The 14,012-nt window shown below is 47.6% G+C and overlaps 1 protein-coding gene across 1 annotated transcript; it reads right to left on the bottom strand.

The window, feature by feature from the left end:
* Positions 1 to 1,317: 1,317 nt before the first annotated feature.
* On the bottom strand, positions 1,318 to 10,391 carry Trim45 (tripartite motif containing 45). The gene is made up of 6 exons (XM_055628426.1): positions 9,415 to 10,391; positions 7,194 to 7,924; positions 5,435 to 5,564; positions 4,735 to 4,849; positions 2,574 to 2,700; positions 1,318 to 1,592 (listed from the first exon to the last, which is right to left on the bottom strand). Exons 1-6 carry the CDS (start codon positions 9,900 to 9,902, stop codon positions 1,444 to 1,446), a joined length of 1,740 nt encoding a protein of 579 aa, XP_055484401.1. The 5' UTR covers positions 9,903 to 10,391; the 3' UTR covers positions 1,318 to 1,443.
* Between the last annotated feature and the right edge of the window lie 3,621 nt (positions 10,392 to 14,012).

Raw genomic sequence — 14,012 nt, 5'->3', positions numbered from 1 at the left:
CTTGGGAGTCACCGTGTGTAAGTCAGAATGAGATCTTGGAAACAGAGGAAGGAAATAGAAGAAGTGCTTTTCAACTCTACTGAGCATTTACAAACCAGGAAAGTGCAAGAATGCGCAAAGGACCCTGGGAAGGAATGGTCGAGAAGAATGCAGGAGTGATGCATCACCAGTCATCAAGATGGCACTTCAGGGAGGTGTCACATGTTCCATTTGCTGTGGAAAGCTGTCCTATCCTGCAAACAGTTGAACAAACTGACCGGTGACCTCACTCGATGCTGCTAGAGCCTGTATCCCCAAGATCCTGCCAGACATTCCTCAGGGAGGTGGGGTGGACCAAAATCACCTCTGGCTGAGAAGCAGCAATCCCAATCAGCAGTGGTAAGCTCAAGAGGTGCCCAATTCTCGACCCAGAGACAAAGAGTGGGGAACAGACAACCACTAGCTGGAGGGGTGATGGGCAGTGGGATCTTCTGGAAGCATCAGATTTTGCTCACACAAAGGTGCGAAAGGGAAATGTTCCAGAAAAGGAAGAAATTGAATCTTAATGTCTGTGGCTGCCATGCAGCAGCTCCAACATGTATTCTGCAGAGATCAACTGTCCACTTGCTTCCCTTCCTTTGCTTTGCCCAGGTCATGCCAATGAGTCATCGCTCCCAAAGAGACCTTATATTGCCAATAATGCCAATATTTAATGTGTTCTGAGCTTACTGCTACATAAGAAATTAAGAATCCCAGAGCACAAAATGTATAAGGGAGGACATTGGCCAGGCTGATGCAGTACCAAGTCTTCTTCCCAGAACCCTATAGCTGCTGGGGGGCACCCTGCAGAGTCAGTGCCTTCAGTTGCTGGGTATAGACACAGCAAAAACCCTCTAGTAAGTCAGACAAGCTCTCTCTACACCATTCCTCCTTATTGACTGTCTACTTGTGAGCCCTACACATGCGTCATCACCTAGGCTCTCACCTAAACCGCAAAATCACTTTACAGTGGTCCTAAACCGTGTGCTGGAAAACAAAACAAAGAAAAAAACAACACTGAAAGTACATTAACAAAAAGCAATGGGACAAAGGGTTTACATTCTCTGGGAGAAGTAAAACTCTATCTAGCTCAGGGATAAACTGAAGAGGTGGTAATACAATGGAAAGTAAGGAAATAAAGTCCTCCTGCTCCATGCTGGTATGTTCCCACAGCAGACTCCTCGGTGTCTGTATGAAACAGAGAGGAGCCTCCTGTGTCTGAGCATCCTGCTTGAAGTGGTGACCTGTGCTTAGCCATGGCGAGACGCTTACACACACAGAAGCACTTGGACTCTGACGTTAGAGAAAGCACTTTGTCTTTAATTCTCTCAGTCTCTTTGAAACTCCTCAAGATCCTGCTTCTCTGCATATCTGAAGTCATGCTGGCCTCAGGTTTACCTGGCTGAACTTGTCCCCAGGAAGTCATCAGAGTGCCACGGTCCGAAGCAGACTCCTCGGTGCGCCCTGCCCACTGGTGTATGTGCACTCAGACTTCTCGATGAACTTCCCACAGCAAGACCAGTGAGGGCGGCCTGGGTGGCCTTTGTGTCCGTGGCCACAGCCAAGGTACCCACCTGCACGATACAAAGGGAGGAGAACAGCTGCAAGCAGGGTCCAGCTCTGCCACACAAGTTAAGCCTGGCAGCATTCAGACCTAAGCAGTGAAAATCTTTCCAAAGGAGCTACCGTTTTCACTCCACTGTGATCAGGATTCTGTGGTAGCCCTGGCCAGCCCAGGCTCTCAGAACTGTCCGAAGTGCAGCCTGAAGATGAACTAGTTTGCACTTTAAGTGTTAAATGAACTGGTTTGGATCTTAACTGTATTGAGTGAGTGACATGAAAAAAGAAGGATAGATTAATAGAAAAGGAGACAGATTCTGAATTGATTATGGAAGGGTACAACAGCATTCTGTGGGCCACCATTAGAGTAAAGACATGATGGAAAAATTTTTTAATGAAATATATCTATGTACCATGTGTGTGCCTGTTACCAGAAGAGGGTATTAAATCCCTTTAACTGGAGTAATAAATACTTGTGAGCATCTGAGTGGGTGCTGGGAATTGAACTTGAATCTTCTGCAAGAGCAGGCAGTGGCCACATGGTTGGATCTCTCCAGCTCCATGATAATTTAAAAAAAAAAAAAAGTTTTTAATCTCTTGCCTGAAGTTCTGCCTTCTGAAAGAGCCAGACATTGCTCAATCATCCACTCCCCTGATCCTCCCCATTTGAATTTCTCCATGGTTTTGGATGGGTCTGTATTTCACAGTGCTCACACTGCTAGAGTGGGTATAGACTGAACCTGAGAATCCCATGGAAGAGCAGCAGGCCTGTGGACTGGTCACAAGGCCCGTGGACTGGTGAGCTGTACGAAGAAAGAACTCAGAACCTTGAAGCCCGTCATTTCAGGTCAGAACAAGGGGCTTACACGGGTTCTCTGTCCCACCTGTACACATGAAGCTAGAATTCTAGAAGAAACGCCCCAGGGCAGAGAAGGGAAGGACCCTTGCTTGCTGCTGCTTGGGCTAGCAGGCTTAAGGGCACCGACCACCCTTACCTGGCATGGTGCCTCCACAGGCACAGCGTGCAGATTTCTGGCCTCCGCTGGAGCAGAAGGTACAGCAGTGAAACACCCCTAGGTGTGGGCGATGCTTTCTCTTCACAGTCACAGTGAACGGTGAGCCCTGAAGGGGGCAGGCCACGAGCAAAGAAAGGCACCTCAGGCATCAGTGGGATGCATGGTTAGCAGGTTTTGGTCACAGGGTGGGGGACAAGGATGCAGGACAGGAATGTACTGGGTAGGGACTTCTCGGCTGGACAGGGCAAGTACCAGTGCAGTGAAGCTGGACTGAGATTTATACAGCCCCCCTGCCATGCGCCAGAGTCACATTTCACTGGGTCACTGATTGTTCACGTGGCTACCAAAGCCTCTGGGCACTGAAGACAGTTACATAGGGTCAGCTCCATTTTCAATAACATCTGAATTAACTCAGGCGTGGCTCAGGCTCTTCATGGGTTCTGCCTCCCTCCAGCCTTGCATGAAGTGGGAATGAAACCCACTCCACACCAGTCATCAGCTTGGGCTTTCATGCGGCTGGCCATCTTTAGGAGTCCCAGGCATCTCAGGCCTGGCCACTAGGCTGCCACAGCCTCAAGCTAGGACATAGGCAGTGCTTTCTGCAGCTTCTCAGCCACGTCTCTTCTCACAGAGCTGGCACCTTTCCCCTCACCTCCAGATCCTGACACCACCAGTCCGTGCATCCTCTTATTAGTGGTTGGTGAGGGTCCGTGGAGGAGAGAATGCATGTGTGGCTCCTGAGCCTCAAGTGAGGAGCTCTAGCCAGTTTTTCTTCAAGGATAACTTCTCTATTTTAATCTATCTCCTCTATTAAACACGAATGTTTATTAAGTATTGTAATTTTCCTCTCCCTACCTAAGAACCACATCATCTGACAGAAGGCAAAGTGGAAATCTGGTATCTTAGAAGACTTCCCAGTGTTAAAGTTTCCATCTTTTGAAGGTAAGACTCATAGGCTAAGCCTCTTAAATTATAAGCCAAAAATCTTTCTTTCAAGTTCATAGCTCAGGTATTTTGTCACAGTAATGGAAGGATAGCAAATGCACAATTTAATACAAACAAACAAAAAACTTGGATGCAAACATGATTGGCACATCCTATAATCCCTGTACTTGAGGGTTCAAGGAAAGAGAATCAAGAGTTCAAGGCCAGCCTGGCTACACAGTGAATTGTAGGCCAGCCTACAGATTATAACTATTGTTATAATTGTATAATCTGTCCCCTATTTCATACGACAACAAAATAAAATAAAACGATCCGAAGATAAAGAGGTTCAAATGCCAATTTTGGTTACAGAGCTTACTGTCTTTGCGGCAAGACAGATCTGAGTAGGCATTGAAGAGACTGAAGTATACAAAAACATCCAAGCTGTTGGTGCTGTGATTAGTTAAGTAGTAATGGCACAGGTCACATGATCGACATAACCACAGTGGCATCTATGGCCATCAGTGTTGCCTTCTGACTGAGGAAACTGAATGCTTCAATGTCATCAAAGGTTTTTGCTCTACTTTCTTGTGTGGGTTATTGGAACCACAGTACAGATACACTTATGTTCTGTGGGCTGATGGTTAGGCAGATATATGACGGTCAGATGTCAGGAGGAGCCATATCCCTGCCAACCATGCTCAGTCACAGTGTGGAAAAGTCAAAAATTGTCCTACATGTGTGCTTATCTGCTAACAGACCCCCTGTGGCCAAGACATCTCCCCAAGATTAAGAATCCCAACAAATGACCAGAAGAAGGATAAAATGCAATGTAACTGTCAGTGGGTGAAACAGGCAGCATTCTTAGGGTCATGAGCACCATCTAGTAAGAACAGGAGTTTCAGAATCTAGGCTCTGTTCATGATGAAGAGAAAGGGACAGTTTATTTCATCTCTCTCTCTCATTTTTTTTTGTTGTTGTTGTTTTGTTTTGTTTTGTTTTTGAGGCAGGGTTTCTCTGTGTAGCCTTGGCTGTCCTGGACTCACCTTGTAGACCAGGCAGGCCTCACACTCACAGAGATCCGCATGCCTCTGCCTTCCAGAGTGCTGGATTATAGGTGTGTACCACTACACCTGGCTACTTATTTCATCTCTTAAGCAGGTGGTCCTATGAGATCTTGAGCTGACTGAAGGTGTGGGGGGTGGGGCTTCCTCACCTGCACGTGCTGCTCTCTGATGCAGACCCACACGGTGTAGATTCCAGGTTCCTTAGGGGTGTAGGAAACATGGTATGATCCATCCTTGTTGTCTTGGACCACTGTTCTGATTGGACTGAATGACAGTAAGGGTTCAAAAGGCCATTCCCTCTCACAAGCCTGCTCCAGCTGCCCTGCTGGAGGCAACAGTTCTGCAGCATTACATTCATTGCACTTAATATGAATGATAAACGTCCCCCAAGCTGAAGGTAAACAGCATCAGCTCTACTCTAGTCCATCATCCTGAAAACCAGGAAAATGTTCCTAGACTCCTTTTGGCAGGTCTCAGTTGTCCTCTCTGTTCCATGGCCCTTTCTCCTTATGCCAACTGCAGAGCGAGAATATAAATATGATCCTGGAATAATTTTATGGAAATAGGCTAGGTTTAAGAAAGGGTATCATTCCATATACCTCAAGGCAACTTCTGTCCATTCCAGAGCTTGGTATGAGGACAACCTGGGGACAGGGAAGACTATACTGAGAAAGAACTGAAGCTAGCCATAAAACCTACACAAGGAAACATATTTGGTTAATGGTGTGGAATCATTTTCTCATGGCACTGTAGAACTGTAAGGTGAAAGAGTCCGGTTACAGCTGCCGGACCTCAAAGGCCCTACTGGTTTCCTCACTGCCCATGACACATGCTACATTTTATACACACCTATCTTGCTTATCTTTGGGGACAACTGCAACATGGACGTTGTCTCCTCCCCTGCCCATGCTCTCTCCTGTGGCATCCTTACAAAGCAGGGTAAAAGAGGCTGTCTGTTTCTCTCGAGCTCTGTGGAGATCTGCAAAAGACAAACACACAGTGCTCACCTCGCAGGCAAAAAGGAAGGACCGTCTCCCCAGTCATCCAAACAAAGCCTGTGCTTCCTGGTTATTTGAATGACCCTGTTTCCTTCCTGTTCTCCTTCCCTCTAGGCCATGCCACCTGGATAACCCCTCACACTCTGCCCCAGAGGCCTGGGCAAAGTCATTTGTCAGCAGCTTCTAGGAGGCCACATAGGGTTCTGCATCTTAACTTCAGTCCCAAGGAAACTGCAAATAGTCAGGATCCATCTAGGTATCCAAGGAAAGCCTTTAGAAGTGTATGAGACTGACATCTTCAAAACCACCTTCCACAAGCCCTGGGTCCTGCTCGAATAGGTAGAGGATCCTGCAGTCCAGCTTGCAACTCTCCTGTTGTGAGAGCCTGTGCAACTCAGAAGCTAATGTGGAGGTGCTGGGAGGCTACCCGCTGGCTATATCGTGCAGGCCAGCAAGCAGATAGAACCAGGATTGTGAACTACCAGGTGTTGTGGAGAAGTCTATGGGAGGTGAGGGGGGTGGAGAGCAAGGGGATGGGAGGAGCTAGGAAACTCCTGAAACTGTATGCCCTACTTAGTAGGTACTTCTGGGGGCGATCATTCTCAGAGTGATCTGTGACTCCCAAGGAGTTAGGAGTTCCTCACTAAAGTGAAGGCAACTCAAATACAAATTTCCCATCAGGACTAATTTGTGAAATTGGTCTGGATGACATGCTTCCCTTAGGAACAGAACACTGGTATGAAGAAATCATTTCTAGATGGGCCTGGCGATGCTGCCTTTAGACCCAGCATTCAGAGGCAGGTAGGTTTCTTTAAGTTTGAGGCCAGCCTGTTCCATAGAGTTCCAGGTCAGCCAGAGCTACATACTGAGACCCTGTCTCAAAAAACAAAACAAAATAAAAACCCTCAACCTATCAAATCCTTTGAACCACCAATGATATAGTTTGTATGAACCAAAATGGTGGGGAAGAAAGGAAGCCATCATCTTGTCTTCCTTGTTGCTCTGTAACCCTGACATAGCACTAGGACCTGCCATGCATGCCTCTGAGCAGGCAGATTTTGCCTTGTCCAAGTCAGTGCTATTATTTCCTGTGGGCATGGCCAGGTTCTGTCTCCCCAAAGCAAAGCCTGATCCTTAAGGTTCTTGGGAACATCTACTTTTCTGAAATGAAAAATGCTCAAGCCTCACCTCCATATTAATATCTGCAGAACAAGTGAGAAAGAAAACTGCAAGGCAGAGGGTTGCTGCCTTTAAAATCAGTATGCCTCTCTCCCTTGGGAAGTGCTCCTAGCTGAACAAGCCTCATTTTTTTTTCCTCCTGTTGACATATTGTCTCTTATAGCCCATCAGGCCTCAAACTTGCTATGTATCCAAAGAGGTCTTCAAACTTCTGACCCTCCTGTCCCTATCCACCAAGTGCTGGGATGATAAGCATGTGTGGCCAGCCATGCTCAGTTTTATGTGGAGTTGGTAACTGGACCCAGGGTTTGTGCAGGTCGGGCAAGTGCTCTGCCAATTGAGCTACACCCTCAAGACAGCAAGCCACAATTCCTTAAATATCATGTCCCTGTACACTATCCCCTCAGTGCCACCAAGAAATGCTTTCCTACCTTCTCCCTGAAGGACACACTTAGCTGGATCAACTTCTTTGGTGTTAATGGCCCCATACACGTCATAGCCTCGGCACTGGCCTGCCTTCTCCTGAGAAAAGCTGATCTTATCGTTCACTCCCAGGCGGGCGCTGTATTCGACTTTGTTCAGTTTCCTGAGCCGTTCTACCACCACTCTCTTGGTGATGAGGATCTCCAAGTCCGAGCCGCTGGTCAGCAGGTGCTCTGTGAACTCCACTCCAGTCCGCATATCTGCCAGCAGCTGTTCCAGCTGTGCTTTCTGAAGCTGCAAAGAATTTTCCTTCTGGATCCGTATGCCATCCAGCTGCTTTAGCAGCTTGTCCCGATGTTCCTCGATGGCTTTGATGTAGCCCTGGGAGAACGCGTGGACATCGGCTGCCACCGCCTCCACTTGCTCTTGGAGGGCACTGCTCACACCTTGGATCTGAGCGAGGGCTTCCTCCAGGGCCTCCACGTGGGGCTGGGTGCCTCGAAGCAGCTCCCGCACAGAGTCTCCGTGCTTGTGGATGACGTTGCTGGTGAAGTCGAACGGGTGCTCCCGGTGCTCCCCAACAACACAGTCCCGGCACACCGGCTGGTCACACAGTTCACAGAACAGCCTCAGCTCCTCCGCAGGGTGAGTGGGACACAGGATGGGCTTTCCAACCCGACTGTAGCCTTTCAGGTCTTTCAGGTCCACCATGGTATGAAACGCCGTCTTCTTCTGTCGCCTGGGAAGAAGAGTTGGGGACAGGAAGTGAGGGAATAACTCTAGAGGGAGGCAGTTTGGCAAACAGGTTGTAGGAGTTAAATAAATTTAAACAGTCACATTCCTCAGAACTATATAAAACTACAGGTCCCTCTTTGCTTCACTATTTCTCCACACAGTGAAACTCATGTCTGTCTGGGTCTATTGTTTAGAACACGATACACATACACTTGAACTTGGCTTGGGATACATCTTGAAAAGGCTCAATGCTGAGACTACAAGCCAAGGAACTTCCACTCGAGTTAATTTGTTAAGTTTAGACAAGAGCCACAGCCCACTTCCTAAAACATGGTGGAAGACAGCCACCACGTGCAACACGCAGGCCAGATGGATCTACACAGCAGTGAAAGCAGCCAGCTGGCTCCGACAAACACTCATCTTATGTTTAATTAACATTTTAGCAAAGCAATTCCTCTGGCCAGTGCCTCCATCACATACATTGGCAGGCCGGCATTTCCCTCAAGAGCCATCACCATTAGTAGAAAGCAAAATCAATGGACACTAAAATCAAAGTTCTCTTTAATTCCTCTTTTCTATAGGCTTCTAGGAGACTCTGGAAATCCCCAGGGAAATGCAGTGACTGCTTGAGGAGTTTCCATCAACTTGAAGTGTATGTGCCCATTCTGGTACGAGTGCGGCTGCTGAGAAAATGGGTCAGCTGTTGAGTTGGCAACAAGACAGCCATGGGGATAGTCATACAAGTTAAAAATAGGGAGCAGAGACAATTGTTCTGTTGCTAAGACCAGAAAACTAAGGGAGGTCAGAACTTAAAAACGTTAGTTAATCTGAACTTACTTAGTTTTTTGTTTGTTTGCTTTGTTGTAGTGAGGAAAGGGGACAAAGGGTAAATCTTCTAACAAACCGTCCGTGGAGTGTGATAAGATGAAACACTCCAATTAGCATCTACCAGCTTGCTCCCTAGGTGCAGAGGTGGAAGTTAAGGCACAGGCAGTGGACACCTATGTCAAGAAGGTGGCATGTGCTTAGTAAAGAGAGCACGGCAGAGCTAGCTCTGGACTGAGAACTCAGTTCAGTAACATGCTTACCAGCTGTGGGACCCTGGCAAATTAACAAAATATTGCTGAGCTTCCATTTCCTCACTTGACAAACAGGAGTGAAATAGCACCTGTCTTTCTGTAAAAGTCACAATGGTCAGATGAGATCAAGGGCAGGGTCTACGCTAGCCCAGGAATCCTGTCTCCACAGCACCCAGTGCATATGCAATGGATAAACGACTGGTGATGGTGGGAAACCCAGGGTGCTCTGTGAACTGCGACCTGTGATGCTCCTATTACTACAGGTATCGGCTCAGCTGTGCTAACTTCTCTTCTAGAGCTTGTGGTTGCAGAGGCGGAGTTCTTTGCTTTTTGATCTGCTGGCCAAAGGGATGTGTAGCTTGCTATCTTTGTGCTCCATTCTTAAGCCACAACAAGCGGGGTATTCCCTCTTTACCTATGAGCCTGGCAGCAGAAGTGGCAGAGATTGGTTTTGCAGGTCTGACACCTCTTCTCTACTTCTCTGTCGCTGCACAGGTCACACACCAGGCCCTGGCCTTCCCCACGCAGACTCTCCAGCATCACATCATTCATGGCCAGGTGGTCTATCGTTAAAGCCTTCACTCCACCCAAGGGCAGGTCCACCTGAGCATCACATACCGGACAGAGGATGCCAATCTGTGGCTGCAGGCTGCGTGACTTGGGTTCCTGGAATATTGACCCCTCAGCGCGTGTATCTGAGTCACCCCCTCGGATGTCCACTACTGAGAACGGTTCCAGCTTTTCCAGACACGTGGTGCACACCGTGTGCAAGCAAGGCAAGAGCCTGGGGGCTTTAAAAAGCCCCAGACACGCAGGGCAGTGAGTCTTGCCTGAGTTCCCAGATGCGTTCGCATCGGGGTGTTTGTGCACGAAACCCGGAAGCGGCTTCCTGTTTTCTGACATCTTCCCCACGTCTGTACCCCGTATCAGAAAAGGCCCTGGGCAGTCCTATAATGCAGGTTAAATTCACCCAGAGACAGAGTTCCAAGAACTTGAACAGAAACCATAAGGACTTTTGTGTTGACAAATAAAAGGGCAACCGTAAAGAGAATGCCTCTGAGGACCATCCACAGTTCTACTCGGGATTTGTGGCTGGGCCCTTCCTTTCCACTGCACCCCATTCCAGACACGTCCACGCCCTCCTCTATCACCCAAGTCGTCCTCCTAGCAAGCGCTTCTTGATCTAGTCCCCCGCTGGTCCAGCTACCACCACCATAACCCCTGCATTTCGGGTCCTCCAAGGCCACCCCCTTCTCTCTCCACCGGTCCCGCCCCCCCTCCCCCCACGCGACAAGCGCGCCCTCCGCCCCCGGCGATGAGGTAGAGGGTCCTCAGGCTCTCCCAGGATGCGGCGCCAAGTGCGGCCGCCCCCCTCGGCTGCTCAGAAGGCCCCAGAGCTGTCGCCCCGCCTCGCACCAATCCCAGCCAAGGTAAGCTCCAAAGAAGCCAATCACCGTCTGAGAGGGGCAGGCCTCGCCGCTCGGAGCCACGCCGCCCCCCAGAGTGGCACCACTGTTATCCAATAAGCTCAGGAAGTTCCACATCCTCAGGCGTTGAGACCAGAGGGACGACCGAGGGAGGGCGGCAGGTAGGACCGGGAAGAGGAGCCTGGGAGTGAGCGGCGTAGTGTCGTCGGCATCACCATTTCACGAGGAAGAGCTCCGGCCAGTAGAGAGGCCTCAGGATCATTGAAAAAGCCGCGCTGAGTGCCGCTGGACGGGCTCCGCCCTAAAGTCAGACAGGGTTCTCCCATTGGTGCGTGGTACTGTCAGTCGGCAGAGCTCTAGCCCGAAGCATGCTGGAAGTTGTAGGCGGCCTCTCCTTGGCTGCAGAGGCCTCCGCGAATCAGGGTCACCCTATCAGGTTCTTTTCCTTGGTCTCAAGAGCATTTTTCTGTTCTTTAGGTCTCGCAAGCTGCCAGCAGCTGGCTAGCTTGTGGCATTTTTCAGGGCAAAGGTACCTCCGGCTCTGGTTCCAGGAGTCTAACAGAAAAGCCCCGCGGAGCTCCACTGAGTTTCTGGGGTGCAGGCTGCCCTTAATTCACCGGTTCAAGGCCGGAGGGCACATGACCTAGGAGTTCAGCTACTTCTCACCCAGAATTCTACAGTAACGGAAGTGGTCGGGGCAGGGGGAGAGGTGGGGCTAGCAGAGCAAGCTTGGCGGCTGTTTTTACCATCAAGGGGGGCTACTGCCTGGTCACAATGGGACAGTGGAGGATGTGAGTGAGGGATAAATCCTTTGTAGGCCTGACAACTAGTTAGGAAAATGGGCACACCTGATACCCTGAGCATTATTATTTCTTTGTCTCCTTGAAGAGTTCTGCCAGGAGTCTCAGATTCATTCATAAGGAGACTGCTGCTTCCCACAGGTGAGGTCTGAGTCCTTCATCTCTTGAATTCCAGTAGTGGTAACATGGCTCCCTAGTTGCCACCTGTTCTTATTCTTCAGTAGCTTAAGACTCTGCCTCCCACCTTTCCTCGTTTACAACCGCCCATCGTTGATTTCGATCCATGGACAGCTGTTTCGGGGATCTCTTTACCAGAGATTTCATTCTGTAGCCCTAGCAGTCAGAGGCTACGTACGCTTTTATGAAGTATGGACTCTGGGTAGAAAGGGCCCTAAATTATGGAAAGATGACAAACAAAACAAACAAACAAAAAAACCAATCTGGCTGTTTCTAAAATATGTCGGACTGGAGATGTAGAGTATTTGCTTAGTATGTATGAGGCTCTGGGTTCTGTCTCTAGCACGTGTGTGAACACAGACAGACACACACACACACACACACCACCCCCAAAATGGTCTGGTTTGGTCTTTATTGTGAGGGTCTTGAGATCTGCTTCTAACTTTAACATAAGTAAAATATTACCTGTGAATTGTTTAAAAGCCATTTTTATATAAAAATCACGTGACTGGCCAATGTAAGATGCCTATAAAGGTCTTAAAAATGAAAATGGTCCTTACCTAGATTTCTCCAGCCTTTGTGCTCTGCACTGCCCTGACTGAAGCCACTTGCTTCACTCCGGTATGCTGAAGCAAATTACAAAAACTGTGTGGACTTACCTTTGCTCTATATTGTTGCTCTGAACTTAGCCTCCTTGGTGCTCAGCTACACTTTGTTCCATCTCTTATTCATGCCGTATCACATTTCCCATAACTGGTATTCTAACTTTCCTTGTTGGAGGAGTGCTGTGTAATTTATATGTGTTATCTAATTTAATCTAACAGCTTATGAGAGAGTAGTCTGGACGACGGGATCTAGTGGTCAGCCTGAGCTAACATCCGGGATGGAAATAACAGTCTCATGATGTCATGTCTAAGATTCTGCTCCAGTCACCTCTGTCCTCCCTTTTCTCGGCCTTTTATACCTCAGATCCCTTACACACCACCTTCCATGGTTGGAGAAAATCTGGAGAATGCCTTTGCTTTCTACTTAAAAGTCTAGGCATGTTCTCTCTTTTCTCATGTCACTGATGGCTGTTTTTATCCTAGCCTCTTCTGCCTCTCCGTATTTTGCTGACTAATCCTCCATCCAGTTCCTTTCAACTGGATTAACTTTGTTGTCTCTCAACACTGCGTTTCTTAGAGTGTAACCTCATATAAATCATTTGATTGACAACAGTTTATTCTTTCTCTTTTGTGTGTAGATCACAAGTGACAGTATTACTCGGTTTTTCTCAGAACTCAGTCATTTTAGTATTTGCCATTGTCGTGTACTCGGGATGTTTTGTTTTGCTTTGCTTTGTTTTGTTTTCCAGGCAGGGTTTCTCTGTGTATCCCTGGCTGTCCTGGACTCATTATGTAGATCAGGCTGGACTTGAACTCACAGAGATCTGCCCACCTCTGCCTCCCCGAGTGCTAGGATCACAGGTGTGCAATGCCACACCCATCTTTGGGATATTGTTATACTTTCTTTGTTAGTGTCCTCTCTTCATTCTGTTCTGTATCTTTCCCATCTGTATTTCCTCTTAAAAAGTTGAGTTTCTAATTCCAGTACCAACTGCCGGGGGGTGGGGGGGGTCATAAATGTCTATTATAACTGCTCTAAAACTTGGTCCTATCGCTTAACCCCATCTTAAATGATTCAGGGCTTCTCTGTTCATTAAATTCTGTGCTCATTCATTAAATGGGAAGATTAACCTTCCCATTTCATTCTCCTGAGGGAAGCTCACTCTCCCAGCCTGAAATCTTATATTCCTCCTGGCCTCCTTTCTCGTTTTCCACATCCAGGCAGGCATCCGTTTCTTTCCATTCCCATTGCCAACACCTTACCGCATAGAATTTTTGAAACTCTCCTCAAGAACCACAACAGTCTCTGGATCATTCTTGATTTTGGTTAAATAGCTAACCTGATCTTCCAGGTTAATTGTAAAACCACATTAAGCCTTCATTCTAAAACGTTTTCTTAAAGACCCCTAAACCCAGACTTCTGAATAACTCCTGAAGTCCGACAAGCACCATTCTTGCCCTTTGTCAAGTTGTCTGCACCGCTGTCCTGCCTTTATTTTTAAAACCTGTCCCTCCTTCTGTGTCAGGTGAACTTCGCTCTGCTCTCAGAATCTTCCATTATATCCAAGCTTAGCGTCTGGTTCTAATGGCTATTTTGTGAATTTGGAGATTTAGCTCAGTGGTATAATTTGATATCCAGCACCCCTCAAAAACCTAAAAGGAAACCAGCCCTTTTGCCTATATTGTTTATGTTGCAGTATTTTCTACCGTATAGTATTTTTATTATATTTGTGTACATATTTATACATATGTAAACGTGTATAAGTTACAGTATATTATGTGTAGGTGGCATACAAATGTATGTGTTTTCTGTCTCTTTGTTAAGATAACCCATTGGCAACCAAGCCATTGCCTTCATAGTAGGCATTTGATAAAGACCTGTGAATAATGATGCAGACATTGGTGATCTCAAATAATGAGAAAACTAACCAGACCATATTCAACCAAGAATTTAGTGGATAAGTGATATGAGTTGATTTCACATGGTTAAGAATTAAACAATGT

The sequence above is a fragment of the Psammomys obesus genome, unplaced genomic scaffold, assembly GCF_907164565.1.
Source record: "Psammomys obesus unplaced genomic scaffold, mPsaObe1.curated_primary_1811, whole genome shotgun sequence".
Taxonomy (NCBI): Eukaryota; Metazoa; Chordata; class Mammalia; order Rodentia; family Muridae; genus Psammomys; species Psammomys obesus.
The sequence above is the reverse complement of the archived record's forward strand: the minus strand, read 5'-3'. Positions and strand labels throughout refer to the sequence as shown.

Coding starts and splice junctions, on each gene's coding strand:
- Trim45 (XM_055628426.1), bottom strand. CDS start 9,902: ATGTCAGAAAACAGGAAGCCGCTTCCGGGTTTCGTGCACAAACACCCC. Junction 4,850..5,434: donor CCCAAAGATAAGCAAGATAG/GTGTGTATAAAA, acceptor ACTGTCATTCAG/TCCAATCAGAACAGTGGTCC. Junction 2,701..4,734: donor TCAGAGAGCAGCACGTGCAG/GTGAGGAAGCCC, acceptor TGCCCCCTTCAG/GGCTCACCGTTCACTGTGAC.